At 45.5% G+C, this 25,937-nt stretch overlaps 2 protein-coding genes across 5 annotated transcripts in view; one reads left to right on the forward strand and one right to left on the reverse strand.

Moving 5' to 3' along the window:
• The first annotated feature begins 428 nt into the window (after positions 1–428).
• Positions 429–17,936, forward strand: GNAT2 (G protein subunit alpha transducin 2). 4 transcript variants are annotated; one of them, XM_084757582.1, is made up of 9 exons: positions 429–1,011; positions 1,105–1,288; positions 3,074–3,116; positions 3,485–3,626; positions 4,510–4,667; positions 6,130–6,258; positions 6,450–6,579; positions 8,680–8,833; positions 9,392–17,936. In XM_084757582.1, exons 2-9 carry the CDS (start codon positions 1,171–1,173, stop codon positions 9,580–9,582), a joined length of 1,065 nt encoding a protein of 354 aa, XP_084613708.1. In that variant the 5' UTR covers positions 429–1,011; positions 1,105–1,170; the 3' UTR covers positions 9,583–17,936. The 4 variants fall into 4 exon arrangements, with proteins under 4 accessions (XP_084613708.1, XP_084613707.1, XP_084613709.1 ...); XM_084757581.1 differs by having other exon boundaries at positions 429–1,288; XM_084757583.1 differs by lacking the exons at positions 429–1,011; positions 1,105–1,288 and having other exon boundaries at positions 1,870–3,116; positions 3,485–3,708.
• Positions 16,965–25,937, reverse strand: part of GNAI3 (G protein subunit alpha i3) — a 40,882-nt gene continuing 31,909 nt past the window's right edge. Inside the window, exons 6-9 of the mRNA XM_084757585.1 lie at positions 24,855–24,984; positions 24,352–24,505; positions 19,085–19,295; positions 16,965–18,996 (exon numbers count right to left, since the gene is read on the reverse strand). Coding sequence (XP_084613711.1) covers positions 19,105–19,295; positions 24,352–24,505; positions 24,855–24,984 — 475 coding nt within the window. The 3' untranslated portion in view covers positions 16,965–18,996; positions 19,085–19,104. The remainder of the gene's footprint in view (positions 18,997–19,084; positions 19,296–24,351; positions 24,506–24,854; positions 24,985–25,937) is intronic.

Genomic DNA, 25,937 nt, shown 5'->3' on the forward strand with positions numbered 1-25,937 from the left:
AAGAATTTGCTGAGGACCCACTAGTAAGCCACAAAATCCAAGGTAAATCAGACTTAGTCCCTGAGTGGGAAATAAATTAGGAAAACGAAGCCCGATATGAAATGGTAAGTGGTGGTGCACACTTTTAGTATCAGCACTTGCTCGGGTGGCAGAGGCAGACGGAGCTCTGAGTTTAAGGTTAGCCTAGTGTGAGTAAGACGGCTACAAAGTAAGACCCAGGGGCTGGATAGATGGCTCAGAGGTTAAGAGCACTGGCTGTTCTTCCAAAGGTCCTGAGTTCAATTCCCAGCAACCACATAGTGGCTCATAACCATCTATAATGTGATTTAATGCCCTCTTCTGTCACGGAGGCAGAACACTGTATACATAATAAATAAATAAATAAATCTCTTTTTAAAAAAAAGAAAGAGAAAAAAGAAAAAGAATTCTCTCTCTCTCTCTCTCTCTCTCTCTCTCTCTCTCTCTCTCTCTCTCTCTCACACACACACACACACACACACACACACACACACACACACACACACACACACACGCTGCTAAGGACAGGACAGGCACCCTGAGAGATGAGCCAGCCAGCACAAAGGAACAATAATAGCCCCCCTGGAGCTGCACAAGCCTTTGCCAGCACTGGCCCTTTGATCCCTTAAAACCAAGACCTCATAATCTGAAGATTCAAGGTGGGTACCCGTAACCTTCAGCTCTCCAAGGCAAATGAATCCACCGGGACCAGAGACTCTTAGGAGATGGGCTCTTCAGAAGGGAGAAGGTGGCCCTCTCGTCCCAGAGCTCCAGGACCTGTCTTTCACCCTGCTGGGTCAGAACCCAGATCGTTCCCCTCGTTAAAACAAAACAAAACAAAACAAACAAACAAGGCACACGTTAGAGTCTTTGCCCTTCATCAGACTGGCAAAGCTTTTAATTGGCTTGATCTGTCATACCCCTAGACTTAAAGCGGACAATCCCTAGATTAAGAAGTGGTTCTCCAGCTAAGGGAAGGAGTCTCAAGCCAAGGTAGGCAGGGTGCAGAGGCCAGCAGTCCGCACTCTCACCCAGCAAGGGAGCACGATGCTATACCAACCTATTTCCCCTTTTTCTCTATCTCAGACAGGAACCTTACAGGAAAAATTTAAGAGCCGGAGAGAGCAGCTCTTCTCTGAGGAGACTGCAGAGATGGGCAGTGGAATCAGCGCTGAGGACAAAGAGCTTGCCAAGAGGTCCAAGGAGCTGGAAAAGAGGCTGCAGGAGGATGCTGACAAGGAAGCCAAGACTGTCAAGCTGCTGTTGCTTGGTGAGTGACGTGAGCAGATGAAGTAGTGGAGGGGAGGGTTAACACCCCTCTCTGCTTCTCTGGAAGGTTGATGGGGTCTGGCCGGGTGTGCTCTTCTCATCCTGGGCCAACCTCAAGCCAAGAAAGCAAGCAAAGCCTAGAGTTAAGTTAATATGGAGCCCGCACAGTCACCACACGGAGACCCAAAATGTCAAAGTTACAGCAATTGTTTTACTTTCCCCTGAACTGTGAATAGTGCAAGGACAAGTCTAGGCTACCCAACCGCAGTGATACCTTTTTTTTGGTTCAACAATTACCAAAAGCACCCTGGCCCTGCAGCACACACCAAACCTGTAGTCAGAGAACTATGCCAAAGAGTGAGTAAACGGGACTGTCTCCCACCAATGGATTCATAAAGCGCCACCACCCGATCCCAACACAGTCTCAAGGAAAGCCTACTGGGTCTCCAAGTAGCCGGGATCCTTCTCCTTGCTTTCAAAATAAGTGCTGGCAGCAGAGGTACCTGGCAGGGAGCTGAAGGGCAGGGAGTAGGAGGAGACTTGGACAACGGACACGCCCTCCTGGCTATTAAGTAACTGCTCTAAAGCACCGCCCCCTCCCCCCCACCCAATATACACACATCTGAAAGGTTCATCAATTTGATACGCTCCAAACAGATCACTGGCTGGTGCAGAGATGATAAAAGCGTCTTAGTGGCTCAGTCAGGAAAACTGATCATGGCTTCAAAGACAAAATAAGAAACTGAAACCTGGCTTAATGAAAAACACTCATGGTACCACTGAAGTGGGATCAGGGGGTGCTCTATGCCGCAGCAGAAGGCTGGCTGCCTGGGACGGGGTTTCCATAGAGAACCTCGAGACAGGAGCAGGAAAGCCCAAGCTCACACCAAAGGGGCCTATCTGTAAGCTGGACCCAGGCCCCCACGGAATCCCAGAATTACACACAGGGAGCAGAGACTACAGAGAACAGACATCTTTTAAGCCTAAACAGATTGTCTAGGTTGAGGATAAGCAGCTTTAGGGGACAAGCGCAGGCTAAGTGGGAGCTGACTGAGGGATCAGGTCAGTAGAGAGGCCTCAAAGAACGGGAGATCTCGGTGGGCGAGAAGAGGTCAGCCTGAACAGACATTGGAGTGTTTTAGCCAATAACAGCTCCCATCAACATAGCAGGGAAAACAGTATTTCAATGAAGAGACCCAGCTTGTTCCAATCCTACCCAAGACTCCTTGCCTGCGTCAAAAACAGGCACTGTGCATATTTTAAAGGAATTTCCATGAGTCTATCAGGGGTTCTCAATGGGGAGACTTTCAGTCCCAGGGTCACTAGATATGTCTGGAGACACCTGGATGTCACAAAGACTGAGATGCTAGTGGCCTCGAGTGGGGAGAGACCAGGACAGTGCTAAACATCTTACAGTGTACTGAGCAGCCACAACAAGAGAAAATCCCCACAGCTGGGGTGGTGGTGTACACCTTTAACCCCAGCACTCAGAAAACAGGCTGGTGGATCTCTGAGTTTGAGGCCAGCCTGGTCTACAGAATGAGTTCCAGGACAGCCAGGGCTACACAGAGAAACCTTGTCCCAACCTTCCCCCCCCCCCTCCAAAAACTCCAGCCCTCAGTGTAAATAGTGCTAATGAGGAGAAGCTGCTCTAAATCCAGGTTGAATGGCCTGAGCTCAAGGTGTGTCTCCCACTTAGTCTCCCAGAAAGCACTGTTTACAGAGCATCTTCTGTACCACTAGGGAGAACTGGTGGAAACTGGCAGTGTGACCGTTTCCCTTCCAGGTGCTGGAGAGTCAGGAAAGAGCACTATCGTCAAACAGATGAAGTAAGTGGAAACACAACTCCAAGGACTGAGGTGGGGGGGGGGGTCAGTGGAGCTGGCAATGGTGTCGAGCAGAAGAAGGGTCTTAGGTCCAAGGAACCCTGGGCCTGATATCCAGTGTCTCTCCCCTTACCCTGCACTTGGGGACAGCAGTAAGAATACCAGTGGTTTCCGATGGCCCTTATACCCTGCCCGCTCCCCGGCCCCTGCCCCCACCCCAACCCCGTCCCACCCCCTCAGTCCCCCACCTCCCCACTCCCCGCCCCCACACCCCGCCCCCACCCCCACACCCCCCCAACTCTGAGTCAGCCCCAATCCTTTAGCTCTAGTTCCTCAGGTCCAGCTAAAAGTTTAGTGTCTGCTTCCTGAAGGATCATTCACCAGGACGGCTACTCGCCGGAAGAATGCCTAGAGTTCAAATCTGTCATCTATGGGAACGTGCTGCAGTCCATCCTGGCTATCATCAGAGCCATGTCCACGCTAGGCATTGACTATGCTGAGCCAAGTTCTGCGGTACGTGATTAATGTTATCTGGTTCAGGGTGGAAGCAGGAGAAGAAATAGACCAAACACCAACAAACCACACAGAGAGGCGGGTAAGGAAAAGTTCTGCATAACTCAAATCGCATCTGCTAAGCTACAAAGCATCTAAGTCCTACAAGAGGAAGCAACCTTTTCCTTGAGCGGGGTGGGGGTGGGTGGGGGTGGGGGGGACGGGGGGGGAGCGTGGGGGGAGGGGGAGGGGGTTGGGGAGCGCACTTGGGAGGCAGAGGCAGGGGGATCTGTGTGAGTTCGAGGCCAGCCTGGTCTACAAAGCGAGTCCAGGACAGCCAAGGCTACACAGAGAAACCCTGTCTCGAAAAACAAAAACAAAAACAAAACAAAAAAGAAAAAGAAAAGAAAAGAAAAAGAAAAACCCTTTCTTATAACAAATGCTTACAAAACTGGCTCCCAGCATCTTTTTGGCTTTTCATCTTATTTTATCACTTAAATTCCCTTCTTGAGCTTCTTGTCCTAGCCATGAGACTCTCATGAGCTAATATGCTAGCCTTTTCCTCGGCTGTGTATTGCAGGGCCAACGTAGCTTTTACATTTCCAGTACCTGCAGCACAGGACCTGTATCTTCTAGCTGTGCGCTTTCAGCCTCATCTGAAGTCTAAAACCTGAAGGAAGCACCTAGGACGCTCCTCTAGGCACCTCAGGGCTAGCCACAACTAGATAACATGCTCAAAAGTAAATGACTATGTTTCCTTAAACTGCACCTTCATTCAGACTGTTCTACCTCAGGCTTTGGGAGCCATGCAAAATATTTTATATTCAGTAAGTTCCCAGAAACCTCCTGGAAAGCCACTGAACTTCTTCTAGCTCATTCTTAGCCAGATTTCTGGATTACACAGGATGCCGGACGACAGCTCAACAACCTGGCTGACTCCACTGAGGAGGGGACCATGCCTCCTGAGCTGGTGGAGGTCATCAGAAGGCTGTGGAAGGACGGTGGGGTGCAAGCCTGCTTTGACAGAGCTGCAGAGTTCCAGCTCAACGACTCGGCATCATAGTAAGACTCTGGGGAGGAGAGGGGACGGTGCTCAGGGGAGACTTCGCTCATTTTTCCCCCTTCTTTATTTATTTCTTACTACATATATACTGCTCTGCCTGCATGTACACCGGCAGGCCACAAGAGGGCACCAGATGACATTGTAGATGGTGGTGAGCCACCCATGTGGTTGCTGGGAATTGAACTCAGGACCTCTGGAAGAGCAGCCAGTGCTCTTAACTTCTGAGCCATCTCTCCAGCCCCTAGTTCCCACTCTTTTGCATCCCTTTACAATGGCTCCTTGTGGCCTCTGAAGCTGAAGACATCTCATTCAAAACAGGGGCTCTGCTTAGCGGCCTATCTCAAGAGGCAAACCAGAGAAAGATGGTCAGACACTACGGGACAATCAACTTTGCAAAGCTGGTTCCAAAAAGATAAGAGACAGAGTTATCAACCCACAACAGGACGGTATCAGAAGTGAGCGTGAGCTGTGTCAGGACCAAACAGCCCATGTTTAACTCCCTCTCTCACCTCGCCTTGAAATAATGTTATCATTTAGTTTCTGGAATCTTCCCTTACTAAGTTTCTGTCCCTGCTGGGTGCACAACATACACTGTATCTCAGGACCCTTTACTTATTTGTACACTTGCCTTCAAGGTACATCAGCCCCATTTTCTAGTAGAAAACCTGCAGTCCGGTGACGCTGGTTGACTTGGTAAAGGTTGTGTGCGTAAACAGCAGAGGCTGCACACAAGTCCAGGTTCACGTGACTGCTTTTATAGTTTGCCCTAGTGCTTCCTTGGTAAGGGTTGTGACATGGTCTCACCATGTGGCCACAGCGGGTCTGAAACTCAGCCCTTGTGTCTCAGTCTCCCAAGTCATTCCTCCAAAGTTTTCCTTTATCTGTAAGTGGGAATGTGAACCTCAAGTCTTTTAAGATTTAGTGAGAATTTAAATGTGAAAATATAGGAGACACTTTCAGTTTTCATTCCCTCTCTGCTTTATGTCACTTTATCCCACACCTGTCCTCTTAAAAAAAAAAACTCTCATGTTCTTATGGAAACTTTGAAACATACGAAAGTGAAATATAGTGAACCATCAGTTTATAGATGACCCCTCAGATCTCCAAATATTGAAATGTGCTCACATGCCCGCCTGACTCAGGAGATAAGGACCACACACTGCCTTTGTGGCTGTTGTGTTCAGTCTCTTGATCTATTTCCTGTCTCTTGATGGGCCTTTGGGCATTTACTTAAGTCTCATTCAAGGGTCTAGAAAGACGTAGTCGGGAGGACAGGACGCTTGCCTCATCAGGGTGTGGCCCTCAGCTCTGTCCTTTCCTGAGCACACAGCCTTCCCAGAATCTTGGACTCCAGTCCTGCTTCTGTCCCGTTTTAGCTGTGACTCAGCGGGAGACCCTTTGCCTCCTTTAGTCTTGGCTTTGGAGGCTGTAACGTCACTGATGACACTCTTTTCTCGCTAGCTACCTGAACCAGCTGGACCGGATCACACACCCTGACTACCTCCCTAATGAGCAGGATGTGCTTCGGTCCAGAGTCAAGACCACGGGCATCATCGAGACCAAGTTTTCTGTTAAAGATTTGAATTTCAGGTCAGCATTGGGTTCCCTGAGCATCTCAGGCCTCACAGTGTGTTTCTTAGCCTTTGCTAAAGCCCAATCTGAATTACTTTCTGCCCACCTTCCTGCCTCTACTGTATCTGATTTTGCTATTAAGTGGTCACTCAGGGCGAAGTGAGTGGCATGCTGGCTACAGCCGTGAGAACAGTTGTTTCTTCCCTTAGGATGTTTGATGTGGGGGGACAGAGATCGGAGAGGAAGAAATGGATCCACTGCTTTGAGGGAGTCACCTGCATCATTTTCTGTGCTGCTCTCAGCGCCTACGACATGGTGCTGGTGGAAGATGATGAGGTGGTGAGTGGCCTTTATGCCAGTTTCGGTGGGACTGGTTTTCCTCATGATCCTCCTCCAAACCTTGTCATCCCACTGCCCCAGCTGGCTAATATTGACAGCCTGGATATGTCCTAGCAGAGCAACCTGTTCCACGTTTATTAATAACTCCAGAAAACTGTTTTTCTGCAGTTAGTACTGCAGGGTCTAGGTTAGTACTGCAATGCTCCAAATTTTCCGAGCTTGAGTTTGGTCTGAGATTAGAAATCTAAGTATTACAGACCATTATCACAAAACAGGAGGAAATGATGCTAAGTGGTCATACATGGATGAAACAGGCAGTGTAAGGAAGAATTTTGATGTTTATCTTTATGCCAGTTCCCTTTTGAGTCTGAGATAAGAAAGTCAAAGATTTTGTAAAAACACTAATTTGACTTAAAAATCTATTCCATGTTGGCCAGCTAGCTGCCAACAGAAAACACAGCCTCTCTCTTCCTGTCTCTCCAGTTGTGGTCTACCCTCCTGTCACTTCAGCTTTGGTCTATCCTCCTGTCACTCCAGCTCTGGTCTATCCTCCTGTCACTCCAGTTGTGGTCTATCCTCTTGTCACTCCAGCTTTGGTCTATCCTGCTACCACTCCAGCTCTGGTCTATCCTGCTGTCACTCCAGCTTTGGTCTATCCTCCTGTCACTCTAGCTTTGGTCTATCCTCTTGTCACTCTAGCTTTGGTCTATCCTCCTGTCACTCCAGCTTTGGTCTATCCTCCTGTCACTCCAGCTTTGGTCTATCCTCCTGTCACTCCAGCTCTGGTCTACCCTCCTGTCATTCAAGCTTTGGTCTATCCTCCTGTCACTCCAGCTCTGGTCTATCCTCTTGTCACTCCAGCTCTGGTCTATCCTCCTGTCACTCCAGCTTTGGTCTATCCTCCTGTCACTCCAGCTTTGGTCTATCCTCCAGTCACTCCAGCTCTGGTCTATCCTCCTGTCACTCCAGCTTTGGTCTATCCTCCAGTCACTCCAGCTCTGGTCTATCCTCCTGTCACTCCAGCTCTGGTCTATCCTCCTGTCACTCCAGCTTTGGTCTATCCTCCTGTCACTCCAGCTTTGGTCTATCCTCCTGTCACTCCAGCTCTGGTCTATCCTCCTGTCACTCCAGCTTTGGTCTATCCTCCTCTCACTCCAACTCTGGTCTATCCTCCTGTCACTCCAGCTTTGGTCTATCCTCCTGTCACTCCAGCTCTGGTCTATCCTCCTGTCACTCCAGCTCTGGTCTATCCTCCTGTCACTCCAGCTTTGGTCTATCCTCCTCTCACTCCAGCTTTGGTCTATCCTCCTGTCACTCCAGCTTTGGTTCTCTTCCCTTCCCCTTAACCAGTGGGGTACACAGTAGACCACACTGTACCTTTTAGCCAAAATGTCTTATAGCATTATTCACATTCCAAGATCTCTTCCATTTCACCCTGAGTTTATGAGGTATTGAAGTGTCAACAGCAGGTGCATTAACAGTGAGGAAAGCTACAAGATCAGTTTTCCCCCGATTAGATGACAAGGATGGTGGTGGCACCCTACAGGTCCCTAAAGGCCTATTCCCAAAATGCTCACTTGAGCACGGGTTAACTCCGGACTCTGCAGACATACAGCATGTCTCGCCTTCTCTCTCAAAGTAGCCATGAGAGCCGAGTAAGTGTTGGAGACACAGCACTGGGAAATCCTCCAGCCCTTACCTGTGACATCAGGGCCAAAGAATCCATATCAGTCATGCCCCAGCCGAAATTTGGGATCCCCTGACAGGAACCCAGAAGAATCATCTTGGAGATGCAAGTGACAAAGTGCTCATTTGGGCCTGGTTTCAGCTCAACAGCAGCACTATGGGTGTTACTTTTGCGGTCTGGCAGCTAATGGCCTCCACATTTAGGTATTCCTATAGTCGCCCCCAAATCAAAGCTAGGAACATGACAGGAAATTCAAAGGAAGCTGAATGTTTGGTTGTACCCACCACATTAAAAACAGACAGTCTGTTCCCTTGCCTTCCCTTTATATTTGGAACACTGCTCTGTTCAGTCAGAACAGGAGTAAACAGACATCCATCTGACAAGCTCATCTCACCACCCTGTCTCCTCACCAGAATCGCATGCATGAGTCTCTGCATCTGTTCAACAGCATCTGTAACCACAAGTTCTTTGCGGCTACTTCCATCGTTCTCTTTCTCAACAAGAAGGACCTCTTTGAGGAGAAAATTAAGAAAGTCCACCTCAGCATTTGTTTTCCGGAGTATGATGGTAAGGGCGGACAGGAGTGATGCAGTGGTGAGACTGTCTCATTCCACAGGCCAAACACACAAAGGAGCTTGCCTTACGGGAGGAATGGGTTACAAGGTTCAAGTTCAGACATGTCTGGAATAGAGCAGATAGATACACCAGAGCCACCGACGGTCCCCAGGATACCTACCAGAGGGCAGAAGTGGAGACACAGAGGCTTCTTTCCTCCATTTCCTTGTTCCACTCAAGTGAGAAGCACCTACGTGCATGAAAGCCCCCACCCCCCGAGACAGACCCTGACCGCATTGTCTAACACAGTGGTTTTCATCCTTCTTAATGCTGTGGTGACCCAAACCATAAAATTATTCCATTGCTACTTCGTAACTGTAATTTTGCTATTACAAATGACAATGTAAATACACGACCCTCTATGGGTGTCATGCCCCACCGATTGAAAACCACTGGCCTAACACAATACTCCAAGGACCAAATTAGTCAACTAAAACTTGAGCACTTACAGGTTCACTTATTCCATTGTTCTTTCTTTCCTTTCTTCCTTCCTTTCTTTCTGAAAACCAGGAAGCAACTCCTATGAGGATGCCGGGAATTATATCAAGAGCCAGTTCCTTGATCTCAACATGAGAAAAGATGTCAAGGAAATCTACAGTCACATGACCTGTGCTACAGACACACAGAATGTCAAGTTTGTGTTCGATGCAGTCACAGACATTATCATCAAAGAAAACCTCAAGGACTGTGGGCTCTTTTAACGCTCGGCTTGTCGGGGATGCATCCTAGAAGCAGGCACAGAATCTGAGACCCTGTGCAGAAAACTAGTCAGTGCCCCAGAACACGGTGAATAAGCCCATTCTGCTGGAGAAGGCATGGAAAATGCTGGAGAAGGCATGCTTCTGACTGTTCTCAAGTAGTATGGCTAGTGCACGTCACAGAATGCATCCCCAGGGACCACGAGGCCCAGGCTCCAGTTCTGCTTAGTACAAGAATAGCCAAGCTTCATTTCTCTGAAGCCAAAGTCACTCTTCTCTATAATGAAGGTAACTTCCCCGCCTACTTTACAGGGTCATTGTGAACAGCACAACCCTAACAGAGGGAAAGCACACGACAGATGCTGTGGTTGCCCACGGAAAGCCACCATGAAGGCTGCAAATTGATAAGACTACCACACTGGGTTATTAGAATAAACTCTCAAAGGCTGAGAGCAAACCTTGCTTACACTGGGCGATTAAGTATTAAAAATTAAACCTGTCCTGTGTTTTTTACTGGCAGATGTATATGCCTCAGCGGACAGAAGATGTAAGCTTGTTTGTTTCTAAGAAACTCATTCAGAAACGATCACCTTTATTAAAAACAAAGCATCTCTCTCTCCTGCCCTGGATTTGCAGTTCCTTTTCTCTCTATAAATGACTGCTTAGTTCTCAAGAGTGTCTGGCTGGACTTGAGGATGTCAACACACTATTAGGCCTTCCGGCTGCCACTTCTTTATCACACAATTTGAACAAGTGAGCAATCTGATTTCTCATTCCAACTGCTCCGTGCTGTGCTTCGCAGGAACACAAAGGACTGCCGAGCTTGCTTTAGGCACTGGAAATTTTTGCAGCTGGCTGCAAACACTTCCCCAAACAAACCAGTGGCAAATTATTCCTTTGAACTCTTCAGAGGGGAAATGAAGCTTGCATTTATCTTGACAGGAGGTGGTGAAGCCATGTATAGATTTAGCACTTACAACCACTAGTGAGGAAAGCACTTGGCATCCATGGTTTAGTATATAAAAGAAAGTGCCAATTAAAATGAAAATCTGCTCCTTGCCAGAAACACCCATTCACACGTAGCTGCTTCCAGCAATATTAATAGTAGAGAGCCAACCAGGCTCATGAGCTTGAAATGCACCCGAGAACCAAACTGCGACCACTGAAATGTACACACACACACACACACACACACACACACACACACACACACACACACACACACACACAGAGAGAGAGAGAGAGAGAGTGGCCCTGGCCCTCAGAATGCTTAAAATGCATAAAATAAAATCCAGAATTTCAAAGGAAACAAGCAAATGAAACAATCTTATGTGTAGACTCTGGAGCTTAAGAAGCTGAGGTCTAGGCAGGAGTAGTGTCACACAGCTCTAGTTCCAGCTGCACCCAGGAGGCAGAGGCAGAGGCAAGAGGATCTCTGTGAGTTCTAGGCCAGCCAGGGCTACATAATGAGACCCTATCTCAAAAAACAGAACAGAGATTGCCTACTCAGACCACAAACAATTTTACCCCAATTGCTGCACATAGGAGAGTCCCCTCCTGCTCTGTACTAGATGGTTGGCTTCTTATTCTCTCTCTCTCTCTCTCTCTCTCTCTCTCTCTCTCTCTCTATATATATATATATATATATATATATATATATATATATATTTTTTTTTTTTTTTGATTTATGTATCCAAGTACACCTGCATGCCAGAAGAGGGCATCAGACCACATTCCATATGGTTGTGAGCCACCACGTGGTTGCTGGGAATTGAACTGAGGACTTCTGAAAGAGTAGCCAGTGGTGCTCTTAACTGCTTAGCCATCTCCCTAGCCCATTTCTTATTTCTTTGGCTACTAATATTCACACAAAACTTGCCTCTAGTGTAGGAGCTAATGCAGTAAGTCCTCTGGCAGAACCATCAAATTTTCAAGCCAAAAAGAGTTGCATTTCAGTCCCTTCCTGTTTTCTGGTAGACATTTTAACTGTTTTTAACTGGCTTGCAAATTCACAGAATCTACCTCTGTATGCACATCTCATAAAATTATTTTTCGGAAGTCAGAGGAGAAACAGCAGCTCCTTAAAGGGCCATATTCCCAGCTGGTTTTTAATTGCATTAGGGTGTGGTTACACACACAGAAGAATGCTTTTGAAGTGCCCTGCTACACGGTCTAACGCCTTAGGCCCTGCTCACCCACTCATCTGTACCTTAGAGCAAAGTCAGGACGGCTTCTGAAACTCAGCCTGGGCTCCCCTCCAAGGAAGCGGGAACTCGCCTGCTGCCGCCACCTTTAGTCGTTACTCTAGCTGAACTGGACAGGCTGAGGCCGTCCCTCCACTCCACTCTTCAGAGCTACAAAGTCAACATGTACTTCTGCATCAACAGCCTGCTTCTGGCTTTTTTGCTTGCTTGTTTGCTTTTTTGAAACAGTGTCTCACTGTGTAGACCATGCTGGCCTCAAACTCACAGAAGCCCACCTGTATCAACCTCTCAACTCCTGGGATTAAAGGCGTGCACAACCACGCCAGGCTAACTGGACTATTTTTTTTAAACTCAGACATTTTGATTATGTACATGAAAAGCTTTTTTGTGTAGAAAACATCTAAAACCAAATCTACACCATACATTCTGCTGCCTTTCTCTTCTTTTGTCTTATTAAAAATATAAGTTAGTCATTACCGTTAAACGTCATATTCTTCATAAGGCAGCACAAATCCTTTTCACTAACAAGAACAAATGGCCAACGCTATTATCTTCTATTGTGATCTTAGTTCTTAGAATGCTGAATTCAAAAAGAACTCAGCTAAGATAAATATGTTCCCAAACAGAATTTAGCAGTCACAAAAAGTGTGAATAAATTGGTTTGGTTGACAGTGCAAGTTCCTGTTTGTAGCCTTAGAGGGCAGTGAGTGTTAGGCACATCCCTACCACAGCGTGACTAAAGCGTACTGCTGACAACCTGCATAATGACCACTAAATTTCACACAAATCTGATGGGTTGTTGTTGTTGTTTTTCTTTAACACTATGGTGATGTGATAGGACAAATATTGTATAGGTCAACTTATCCAAGATATTTAAGACCATAAAAACAGAACAAAATGATGGTTGCCTGGGTACAGAAGGAAGTGGGAAGTGGAAGTTACTGTTTAGTAGGTAGAGCTTCCAATTGGGAGAAGAAATAATGGATGGTGATAGATGTACAATAGTGGGGATGCACTTAATACTACTTAACTATATACTTAATTAGGAAACCTAGAGTTCGTGTTATATATCCTTTCCTGCAATAAAAATAATGGAAAAATAATTGTAAGTGTGCTGGCACATTTTCTTTTCTTTCTCTCTTTTTTTTTTGTTTTTGTTTTTGTTTCAAGACAGGGTTTCTCTGTGTAGTCATGACTGTCATGGACTTGCTTTTGTAGACCAGGCTGGCCTCGAACTCACAGCTATCCCCCTGCCTCTACCTCCCTAGTGCTGGGAATAAAGGCGCGTGCCACTACTGCCCGGCACACTTTCTGTAGGTAAAGGGATGATGCATAAAAGGGGCTCCAACCACTGGGTCTTAAGAGCAATATAAAAGACACCCATGCTTTAACAGTTCCTACTCTGACCACAGTACTTAGATTATCCGAATCAGTATTCCCAGATGCTCTCCAGGTGCCACAACGGCATCCCAGCCCCGCTCTGTCCTTAGACATGTACAGACCGGAGTGTGCTGGCAGAGCTGGGAGAAGGTGGTCAAAGGTGAAATGTGCTCACCTCCCACTGCCCTCTGCACAGATTCCGGCAGGACTTCCCAGTTGGCTAGAGATCACGGGTACCAGAGCCTCCTGTGGTGCGGCTTGGTGACGTGAAGTTTCTGTGGGGTCAGATAGGAATACTGAACTAGTGGAAGGGAACGTTACCAGTGTGGGTGGAGAATGAAGATGGCTGAAGTATACTGCAAAGAACCAGAAATTCAGGATCGGCTCTAATTCAGGTCCTCAGAATGGACTATATGGGAAGCAACGCTGTGCACCATTGCTTGGAGGACATGGTTTTGGTAATGTAGTGTAATCCTGATTATAAGGCACATTACATCTCCAAATGTTAGTTCTATCTGGCTGAATTATAGAGTATCACACCTAGAGAGAACAGTTTAGTGCAACCCATCTTTGGACCATAAAGAGGAAATTTAAGACTGAAAGTGACCTGTTCAAAAGTTCACTGCTTCTGGACACGCTGCTGCAGCACTCAGAGAGGCAGAGGCAGGCGGCTGTGAATTCAAGGCCAGACTGGTCTACAAAGTGAGTCCAGGCAAGCCAAGGCTGAACAGAGAAACCCTGTCTCGAAACACCAAAAAAGGAAACAAACAAACAAACAAATAACTTCCCAGCTACGCCAGGTGGTACTAGTGCATGCTTTTAGTCGGAGCATCTGGGAGGCAGATAGATCTCTGTAAGTTGGAGGCCAGCCTGGTCTACAAAATGAGTTCTAAGATAGCCAGGGCTACACAGTGAAACCCAGTCTCAACATCCCCCCGATCCCTCACCCCCCTCACCCCCAGAAAGGTTACGGTTTAAGTAGAAGCTGGGAAAAGAGCAGAACCCAGCCCTGCAAATAATTCCCAGTCTCCTAAGATTTCCAAGAGGTCTTCTCATAACTTTGTTCTACATGAACAGAGATAAGACGTAAGAAAAGGAGATTTTGGCTGGGCATGGTGGCGCACGCCTTTAATCCCAGCACTTGGGAGGCTGAGGCAGGCGGATCACTGTGAGTTCGAGGCCAGCCTGGTCTACAAAACAAGTCTAGGATAGCCAAGGCTACACAGAGAAACCTTGTCTCGAAAAACCATAAAAAAGAGGGGGGGGGGTTATTTCTTGGGTTCTATCTTAGGGGAATCTCACGAACTGACTTGTCAGTTAAAATTCTGCACCTAAGATGTAGAAAAATTTTTGACCTAACAGTCCTCACATGAAAATTGTATGAAAGGCACTTTACAGACATGTGAAAAAAATAAAGGACATTTTTATTTCCTGTGTAGGAGTGTTTTGCCCACATGCATGGATGTGCACCACATGTACCTAGTATTCACAAAAGAGGGTGACAGAGTCCCAGGAACTGGAGTCTCAGATGGCTGAGTTGCCATGTAGGTGCTTGGAAATGAAACCAGGTCCCTTGGAAGAACGGAGTAGTCTTGACCGCTCAGCTGCCCCTCCCCCCAGCACTCAGAAGTCCTTCTAAGTTACAGATAAAAATAAAAGCTCAGTCACTCACTGGTGACTCTGAGGCTGTGCAGATTCTGTAAGGGACACCTGTGTCCTCTCTCATACTAGTCTGTTCTGTTGCCCTCAACTATTGGCACAAGTTGCTCAAGGAAGTTAGTAAAAAGTACATTTTCTCAGGATGTCTTTGTGAGTTTTAGTTCAGTTTAGCCAAGGCATCTGCATAAGTTAACCATGTATCCTGAGGGTGGGGGCGGGGGTGGGCGGGAATCACCTTTTATTCCAGGGAAGATCTGAACATCAGATCCAGACATGGTGTCACAGGGAGAAATGTACTATCCTGACTCATTCCAAAGTATGCTATCCTCCACAAAAGTCACTCAAAACAATAAAAAAGCAAGCGAGTGAGTGAGTGAGTGAGTGAACACTGAGATGAAGGAACAAAGACCTTGATCGTTCTGGAAATCCATTTCCTAGCACGTAGGAAAACCTTTATTTTCATTTCCTAATAATTCATATAAAAACCAAGTTTCTGTGGCAAGGTTCCAGATGCCCTGTGTTTTCCCTTGTGTTTACTGGGGACAATATAATAACGTGCTGATGGTCACAGAGCCACATGCATCGGATCCTGGTGAGGTCTCTGGTTTGTGCCACAGAGTCTGAGGAAGAACACCATAGTTACCTGACAACAGAGGCAAAGCCAGCCTCTGCGGGGCATTGTGGCGCACACCTTTAAGCCCAGCACTTGGGAGGTAGAGACAGGTGGGTCCTTTAGTTTGTCTACAGAGTGAATTCTGGGACAGCCAGGGCTACACAGAAAAACCCTGTTTCAGAAAAAAAAAAACTTTTATAATTTTTTTAAAAAGTAAGATTCCCAAGCGCTAAGACTCAGCAGCCCGAGGGCTAGGTTAGCTTTGACTACAGGACTGTGACCCTTACCATGTGAAGAGGGAAAGGCAAAGGGAGGCATTTAACTGAATGAGAGACTGGCTTCACTTTCTATGTCGCTGCCATCCACCGAGGAGTCCTGCAACAAGCACTAAGTGAAGGGACAAAGATGACTGACGAGTCAGGCCAAAGAAGCCCCGTCTAAAGGCACAGCTAAAGCAAAACCTGAGGTAGGAAAGGGGCATATGCTGAATGAAGGAATTAGAAAAGCCAGCAGTAGCCGGGTGGTGGTGGCGCACGCCTTTAATCCCAGCACTCGGGAGGCAGAGGCAGGCAGATTGCTGTGAGTTCAAGGCCAGCCTGGTCTACAAAGTTAGTCCAGGACAGGCAAGGCTACACAGAGAAACCTTGTCTCGAAACCCCACCCCCAAAAAAAAGAAAAAAAAAGAAAAAAAAAAAAAAAAAAGAAAAGCCAGCAGTTAATTTTGTTAAAAATAATCTAAAATGTATGTTTAGTAATTTATGTGAGAATTCTTTTTTTAAAAAGCCTTTTAAAAAACGGGTCCACTTATTGTATGATTTCCTTGCCTTGCAAACAGTAGTCCATCAATTAAATGATACAGTGAGCTTGCACTGTACAGCTCAGAGTTTAAACTATCCAAGATGACAATACTGCATCAGCACCCACTGATGAACAACTGTAGTGGATTTTGGAATGTCACGACCGAAGGTAGAGTCTCTGATAAGCCTGAACTGGTAGGGAAGCGAAGAGTCCAGTTAGGGGACCACCTATCTGCCCAAGCTCTCACTGAGGAGAAAAAGTAGTTGTCAACAGCAACGAGTATTGCCGCCATGCTCCCAACTTCAGTCATCTACTGCTTTTTATTAGTTAAAGGTTAATTTTCTTAGTTGACTTCTTAGATGGTCCAAAGGTCTGGCCACCTCAATATGAACATTACCCATCTCAAAACACCAGCATTTTCCAGAGAAAACACCTAACTTTTGGCCTCTTTAATTATAAGAATCAATCTTTTTTCCTCCAGGCTAATAGGATGTTTAACTCCCACATTCTGATTCTGCCTAAGAAATCCTCTTCAAAATACAAATTAGCAATTTAAAAGCTTCGCTGAACAGAAACATTTAAGAATGTATAGGTGAAAAACCTCTTCAGGCAGCTTTGGTGGTTTTATCCCCAGGCTATATCTGAAAAGTCAAAACACTGTTCTAAAGGAAGGTACCTGGATAGAAAGGTAAGAACAATTTCATATAAACAGAAAGCAAATAAAAGTGGTGTGTAGAGGCAAAGAAGTGGAGAACTTCTATTTTAATTAACAGAAAGGTTTAAAAAATAGACAGATTCAAATGAAAATACAAAATGCATTCTGAAGTAAAATTAAATTGAGGCTATCTATTATTTTAGATTATCCACACCATTTCATTAAACCCAAAGTATAGAAAAACTATGAAAACAGTACTTTACTATTTCTCATTCCCAGATGCTGTTACATTACAGAATACAACAAAGGAAAGATAAACTCAGAGTAACATTTATCAGCCCTGTCCTGTGGGAGCCAGCCAATCGCTGGCTGAAGTATTTTTCTCAGGTGACATTTTCTTAGCCCTAAAGAAATGTTTGTTAGATAATAGTTATATTGTCTGCATAATAATGATTTTCCAAAACACATAAGGATTAAAAATGTTAAAAGCTGCCAGTAAAGGCACTGGTCACTGTGGCTTGCTTCCCAAGGCAGTTCTGACCACCAGCTTTCTTCTAAGTGAGTAGGAGGTAACATCAAAAGATGAAACAGATCCAATCCACAAAGACTGGACCTCAAAGGCACTGCTCAAACTACTGATCTGAAACGCTCAAATGCAGTCTCTGCTGTCCCTCCGTGGTCCACTCAGTGTTTAGTGACATTTGTTAAAAATTGTACAAAAGGACTATAGCTCTCAGCACAAGCAAAACGTAAATGAGGAAGCTGGATTATGACTCTCATCATCTGTACACAGACTGGACATAAAGCCCTCAGCCCCATGGCTGATCATCTATTACATCAAGGAACTAGACTTTCAAAGGCCCCTTCTACCTAACCCACTCTCAGACAATGGCCAAAGAACACTCAGCAGGGGCAGCAAGGAGCAGAAGACAGGGTTCCAGAGAGGACTAGTTACAAACAGGAGCAATCCTGGACTCTTTACTCACCATGTTAATACTGCTGCCAACTGTAACAGATTAAAATCTGTACACATGACAAAGTGGAAAAAGTCCCAAAATCCAAGTTTTAGAAAAAGAACATCCTGGCTAAGGACGACTACTCCAGTTAACACTGCTACAGTAAAGACGATGGCGACAGGGATTTGGCACCACATGTACAAAGGAAAAGCATGCACTGTTAATACACTTTTAGATGTCTCCCAACAAAAAAGGCCGTGGGGATGGAGAACAAGGGCACCTTATACAGAACTCCCCATGACTGAGACAAACAGGCAAGAATCAAAATGGTCAATTTAGTAGATCTGTAGCAGCAAGCCAGTGGTTCTCAACTTCGCAGTTTGCATCTCTAATTGACAGCTATCCTGGGTGTGTCTGTATCCAAGAAGCAGAGCTTATCATGTTCCATCAGTATCAGCTAGTAATTTGGTAATCAGCATAAACAAGGTTAACCTTCAACCATAAGCTTAAAGAAACGAGAGCGAGAGTCTTACTGCAGAACTCTCCAAAGCGGCTGCTGTTTAGAAACCATCACGGTACTTTAAACGTGACAGTAACGTAAAGTTCATTCAAAAAAGCTGTATTAATGTAGTCCCAATAACCAGGAAGAATTTTCATTATGGAAATATTACTCCTGACCATTCCAAGAGTTAAAAACAAACAGTTCCTACTAAGAGGAATGTTTTCAAGACATCTGGTCGCATCGTGTGCATAGGTAAGACTGAGTTCTCAGAAGATTCTTTTGCAAACAAGTAAGACTTTTTAGTTAGTCTTCTCGATGAGAAAAACCTTAGAAATTAGCTACTGGTGATTTATTATGAAGGAAGGGGGAGAAGTCAGCTACATATTTAAGTTCTGGAATGCAGCACCTCAACTTCAATATGCTCTAAACATGTGAGATTATAAAACCAAGTGATGCCCTGATGATCCAGTCATACTTTGCAGCTGCTCCAATTCCAATGTCTGACTTGAACAACATTCCCTAATACAGAAGATTGTGCTAAAGAGTGCTAAGATTCTGCATGCTGCTGCCGTCCCCCGGCTCCGTCATGCTGGTGGCTGACCCAAGAGACAGCAGGTGACGTCTGCTCTCAGCACTCCTCATTGTAGTAGCTAAAAAAGAAGGACACTGCTAATTAGAAAACATTTCCAAACCTGTCAGCCCGTCACAGCACCGTAACTAAACTGTGCAGAGGTTTACCTTTTAGTGATGCCGTCCTCTCAATAAAGTCCACATTCCTTTAAGTTGTTTTTAATGATGACATCTGTGACAGCATCAAAAACAAACTGCACATTTTTAGTGTCTGTGGCACAGGTGAAATGAGTGTAGATCTCCTTGGTATCTTTTCTTCGGTTCAGATCTTCAAACTGGCACTGAATGTAAGCAGCTGCCTCTTCGTACGTATTGGAACCTGGGAAAGATAACCAACACTGTCAGCTCGAGTCCCAACAGCTGTCTGCACCCAGCAGTTACTTAAGAAAAGCAACACAGCACAACTGAACACAAACAGAACCCTTCCTCGATTTCTATCAGCATTAGGATTCTCTATAGTCATGAGATTCTTCATGAGACAGACTCACAATGAAACTAAAATAAAATCATCACACACAAGGAATGAGGAAAATAACAAGTTTCACTTCCTCGTCATTTAGATTTTCAGCTGGAAAAGAAATCCAGAACGTATAGAAAAGAACCAGAAAAGTAGGTTGGGTACGTTTCTAGAGAACCCAACTGTTTAAAATGTCACAGTCTCCCCCTTGGAGTGATCCTGAAATAAGCATTCCAAAAAGGTAGAGCGTTTATACCAAAATCATTCCAATCCTCAAGAGGCAGTGGCACAGGCTAACAGATGGGAAACAAGGGGTGCTCTAGCTACGGACACCCGCCCCACTCTACCCTGGCTGGCTTCAAACTCGTGACTTCCTACCTCATCTTCCCAAGTGCAGGGATGCAGGCATGATCAGCAGGCACAGCTAGTACCACACTTTAGAGGGTGAGTTCTTGTCTCAATAGAGATGTTGCTTTTTTAGAGTTGGGGCAATGGAGAGCAACAATAAGCTTTCTTTCTAATATATACAAGTAATAGCCATCCACCTTCTACGCCATCTTTTGGCCTAGGGAAGCCTTAGAAACTGCCTGCTACGTCAGGGAAACTATAAAGACAACATACAGCTCTTTCTATAAACCAAAGGCTATTTTCAGTGAGACCAAACTGTGGGAAAGATTAAGCTTTGTCGCAGGTGGAAGCAGTCTTGGCGGGCTTTACCCTTGGGGCACACCATGAATACCTTGTGAGAGACTGTTTGGAGCCTTCCTGGGCTTGGAATTCAGGAAGCCTACCTAGGAACCCCACCGTGGCTATTGTTTTCCTAATTGACCCTCGAAGGGAGAAGGGACCGCCCTTTGCATATGACTGGGAAGGTGGGGGAGAGAAGAACAAGAGGTAGAAGGAGAGAAGGAGAAGGCGCGGAGAGAGAGGAAGGGACTGGACCAGCTCGTGGGACAGAGACACCTAAGGACCCGTCCTGCCGAAGGATTCCAGGAGGTTTATTCTTCTATCCCTTTAACCTTTTTTTTCCTTCTTGTGTGTGTTAGTTGGGTTGTATAATAAAGTTTAATTGTTAATAAACTGAGCCAACACCAAACATGACAAGAAATATGAACTAAGTGCATAAAGAAGACTGGGAAAAAGAAAGGAGCTCATGAAAGCAAGACTACCACATAAAGAACTGCTTGATTTTAGTTAAAGAAAGAACCAAACTCCAAAATAAAGGAAACACCAAAAATAAAGGAAGACCACTTTGTAGATGCCTAAAGCCTCCCCACGCCACCCCGTAACCCCCCTCCTTTTGATGTTTCAATTCAGGGCTTCTCCGTGTGGTCCTCACTGTCCTGGAACTCACTCTGTAAACAAGGCTAACTCTGAACTCACGCTGGGATTAAGGGCACTGACCAGCTAAGCACATCCCTTAAAATCTAAAGAAAAGCCTTTAAATTCCAAAGGGCAGACAAGGGAAAGCAAATTTTATCCAGTGAGAACACAGGCTGACACCTGGTAACCAGGACTGTGGGAATACTAAAGTCAGAGCAAAAGCAGTGGGAAACAGCTTTGGAAGTCACAACAAAATGGCGTGACACTGAAGGGGCTTTCCTTTTGTGTAGGGAGCCATTCAACATCAACCTTTCTAGCCCAGATTTCTTCCCCCATCCTCAACTAGTTCACTTTCTTTAAACACATCTAATTCTCATGTCCTGTTCCTTACTCTGAACAGACATTTCTAACATTCCTCCAGCTAAAGGCCTTCAAGTCCCCTCCGCAGGTCAGAACCCCAGCATCTCTTCTTTGGTCTAATAGGCATCTTCCACACGGCTAAGGCCAAGGGCTCTAGTGCTGAGGCCAAGGCTGGCACCCTCAGCCTTGGGGTGGCAGGACGGGGAAATCAAAGCCCTATATGAACATTTAAAAAATTGTAAAGTTTTTGGTTTAAATTTTGAAGTGTTGGTACATGCACTGAATGTGTAGGTGCCCATGGAGGCCAGAGGAGGGCACTGGATCCCCGAACCCGGGGTTACAGGTGGTTGCAGCCCACCACTTGGGTGCAGGAAGCAAGCCTGAGCCCTCTAGGCAAGCTGCCTGTGCTCTTTATCACTGAGCAATACTTCCAGCGACACTTAGTGATAAGGACATGTCACCCAATGCATAGTTAACCACTTTCAGTATGTTACTCTAACACACACACACACGCACGCACAGCCACCACAACCCTAGTTTCAAATTATCATTCAAGAAAAATATTGTTACCATTAAGTAACACACCCTACACTCCCAAAATATTCTTTTTTCTAAGAATTTGGCTATTTAGATCCATTACATAAAAAGACTCACATGATAAGTGACTTTTGTGTTTGGATTCCTTTACTTAATACAGTGTGGGGTTTTGTTGTTGTTGTGTTTTGTTTTAGGTTTATCCAAGATGCAGCACCTACTAGTATTTAGTTTTCTTAATGACTAAGTTAATACTCTACACATATGCCACAATAGGCTTATTCCTTTATGCTAACTTGAACCTTTGGGTTTTTTGTTTGTTTGTTTGTTTGTTTGTTTTGAGACAGGGTTTCTCTGTTTAGCCCTGGCTCTCCTAGACTTCCTTTGTAGACCAGGCTGGCCTCGAATTCTACCCTCCCTAGCGCTGGGATTACAGGTGTGCGACACCACGCCCGGCCCTAACCTGAATCTTAATTCTCTCTTTTCCCACCTGCTTGTAAATATTGTTCCATCAATTGGCTCTGCTTTTCTCTTTGTTATAGGATTTTACCACTTAGCCTATGAACATTTTCTATCTCTCCTTCCCCTTTAACCCGCACTGCTCACAGGTAGCCTAGGCTTGCCTGGTTCTTCACTAAGTCACCTCTGTTCCTAGCTCTACTCTCACCACTCTACAAGAACAGTCAGCTTAGGCACACCTGTAATCCCAGCACTCCGGAGGCGGAGGCAGGCGTCTCTCTGAGTTTGAGGCCAGCCTGGTCTACAAACTGGGTCCAGGACAGCCAGGGCTCTGTTACAGAGAGAAAGCCCTGTCTCGAAAACCAAAGAACAGTGAACTCAACAAGTCGTTTTTCATCTGCACATGACTCTGCTGACTACTCCCTACTCTGCACTTAGTAAATGTGTCCCTTGCTTTCTTAAAAAAAAATTGTAGTTCTTTATTGACAAGCAGTTATGGGTGTATATGTATGTGGGTCATGCATGCCATAGAGTACATGTGGAGGTCAGAGGGCATCTTTCAGGAGTCGGTCCTCTCCTGTAATGGAAGTCCAAGGGATTAAACTCAGGTCATCAAGCTTGGCAGCAAGCACCTTTACCTGCGGAGTCACCTCACTGGCCCACTCCCCTTACTTTTAATATTACTGATTATTTTCTTTTATATCCTTTATACACCTTTATTTCTCTCCTGGTGATAGCTAGTATTGACCTCATCTTATCTTTTTCTCTCCTGATCTTCTAGTCATCTCCCTGGACACCTCATCTACCTCCAGTGTTAATTACTGCTTTCTCAAGAGTCTAACTCCAGCCTCTCCCTCCATTCCCAGCATACAGATCACCACCTGAGAGACAGCTCCATATGGTTATTCCACAGACAGTTCTGAACCAGCACTCCTAAGTAGTAATTCAGATCATAGCAAAGCAGCCAGGTGAGAGAGAAGTGCAGACACTTTTGACTTCCCTTTCACTTTACTATAAAAAGAACAGAGTGTCTCACCTAAAGCTAACCCTGACCTTTCACAGCTTCCATGGTAGTCAGGCCTGCCGTCATTGTGATCCCTGATTTCAGTCACCATCTGGCCTACAGCTTTCACCTGCTTTAGCCATAGCCAGAATCTTTTTCCTAGAAACTTAAACCTGAAGCTAAGTAATCCCAGTGCAGCCTCGTTGTTTTCATGGAGGAGGCACAGAAATGGTGGCAACACCAGCTTTCATCCTAAAACTCAGTAGCAAAGAAATTGCTAAGTGGACAAGAAGAGAGAGTAAACATGGAGCTGAGGAAGGAGATGAGGTGAGTGGCTTCCTTTAGAGGAGCCTAGCGTTGACTTCATAGTCTGAATCTCATCCTTAGACCCACCGTCTCCTTGACCTTGGCTTCTCGGCTGCACCTCCCGGCTCTCATCCTAAGCAGCTCTGACAAGCCACCTTACTGTCGTCAGTACACCACCGCTGAAGTGCCGTTCTTACAGCTGGTACCCACAACACTCCTCAGCAGCTCCTCACTGCCACAGCGAGAGGCACAGGGCCGGCCCCTTCCTTGCTGCCGCTCTAAACTCCCCTCCGACATGCGCCATTTCCACATTTCAGAGTAAGTCAGGCCATTTTTTAGCCTCCATTTTTCCTTTGTTCTGCCTAATGACTTCCATGTCATCCTTCACAAACCACACAATGCCACTGTCCCTGGAGAACGAGTGCACTGGCCACACCAGGGCTGAACTATTATTATCTCTACTTCTGGTAAGACTATTTTACATTGTAAGACATATGTGAGTTTCTTTCTGGAAATGTTAGTTTCTTAAGGAATTTGTTTTTATATCTTTTTGGACACATGCCTAACTTTAATTTTTATATTTCATTTGCTTCAAAAAATTAGGATATTAGCTGGGCATGGTGGCACACGCCTGTAATCCTAGCATTCAGGGAGGTAGGCAGATCTCTGTGAGTTTGAGGCTAACTTGGTCTACAATGTGAGTCCAGGATAGCCAAAGCTACACAGAGAAACCCTGTGTCAAAAAACAAACAACAACAACAAAAATTAGGCCATTGATCTCTGACATTACACCCCAAACTTAAGGGATCTTATTCAGATGCTTAATTCTGGGCACACTGCTAGCGAAGGCATGCGTCGTCAGGCAGTTAGTTGATGGCCAGCTCTGAAGTGCTGACCTAGGACACACCCCTCCCACAGAACCCTGCCCTTTACCTGTGTACTCTGGATAGCAGATTGTTAGTGGACTCCTCTTTATTTTTTCCTCAAAAAGGTCTTTCTTATTAAGGAAGAGAATGATTGAAGTATCTGTAAACCATTTGTTGTTACAAATGCTGTCAAACAGCTTCATGCTTTCATGCATTCGGTTCTGAAAAACAAACAGGGTTATGACAGGTCAGCAGCAAAAGTGAAAAGCAGGTTAATTTCTACACCAAGAGGGTTTCAAGCAGCCAAGTGAAGTCATGGAACTCAGTCAGGCACTACTGTAGCTTGAAGCTGGGCCAGTCCTGCTGTGTAATTCTTGGGGCCAGGGGATGAGGAGGAGTGGCTGACATGGAACACAGGGAATGGAGCCATCGATGTGGGGAAGGGAACCTCACTGACAAGAAAGTAAAGGATATTATGTTTCAGTTCCGTGATAGCAACCCATCTTCCTAGAAGTTATGTTCATTTCCGAGCTGTGTCAGATGGACTTTTTACCCCAAGCTTCAACATACCATTTCCTCATCCTCGGCCAGAACAAGGTCGTAATCACTGAGGGCCACACAAAAGATAATTGCTGTCACTCCCTCAAAACAGTGAATCCATTTTTTTCGCTCTGATCTTTGGCCACCTACATCAAACATTCTGAGTAAAGAAAGAAAAGCACAGATTCAGCAATGTCACATTTCTGTTTCTCTCTAGACTGTCACGGGTAAGAAGCACCCCATTATCACACATTCAAACCCTATCTGTGACAGAAAAGACAAGAAGCAAATCAAATGTGTCTAAGTAATTGTCAGTAGCTAAAAGTAGAGCCCGCCGCTGAGCCTCCTCCCTTTCAGAACAGATACTGGCCGTGCCAAAAGTAAGCAGAGTTAAGAACTAAAAATGGATTAAAGGAAGGAAGGATAAGTGAAGAGCCGAACAGTGCAGCTTAAGATAACTGCAGCCGTGGCAGCTGGTATTTGTTTGTTTACCATGGTGCCAGGCACTACCCTAGACCATCTGGCTCTCTAAGCCCAGTCTCTATACACTTTCCACAGCCTCACTCTAACTCTCAAACTGGCTTGTTTCTGAATAACCAAACTGTATTCTGAATTCCAAGTTTATCTGCCTTATGTTAATAAAAAATATAAGGAAAATTATGAAAAAAATTAAATTTTGTATTAAGATTCTAAGAATTTGACTAATAATTTTTTAAACTCTTGTGCAATGACTATAATTTTGGTATTTATTTAGGAGGCTGAGACAGAAGAATAGCAAGCTCAAGGCCAGCCTGCACTACACAGCAAGATTGCCTCTGAAGTCAGTAAGAACCAGTATTGCCCAACACCAACGTTTGCTTGAGCCTCAAGTGCTCACACACTGTGCTCTGGTCTGGTCTGTTTAGTCCTGTAAGTGCTGAGTTTATAGCCACAGTGTCCACACTTCTTACAGTGACAGCAACAGCTGTCCTACTGTCTTAGTCAGTACCTCAGTCTGATGGAGTCGGAGTTCAAACGCTCACACACTCAAGATCTGTGTCTGATAGCAATGCTAACGTTTTTAAAGGCTGACATCTGCTACACTGGTTGAACTCTCCAGTAACTTTAACCTAA

The sequence above is a fragment of the Acomys minous genome (genome assembly GCF_964271855.1).
Source record: "Acomys minous genome assembly, chromosome: 14".
In the NCBI taxonomy this organism is placed as follows: Eukaryota; Metazoa; Chordata; class Mammalia; order Rodentia; family Muridae; genus Acomys; species Acomys minous.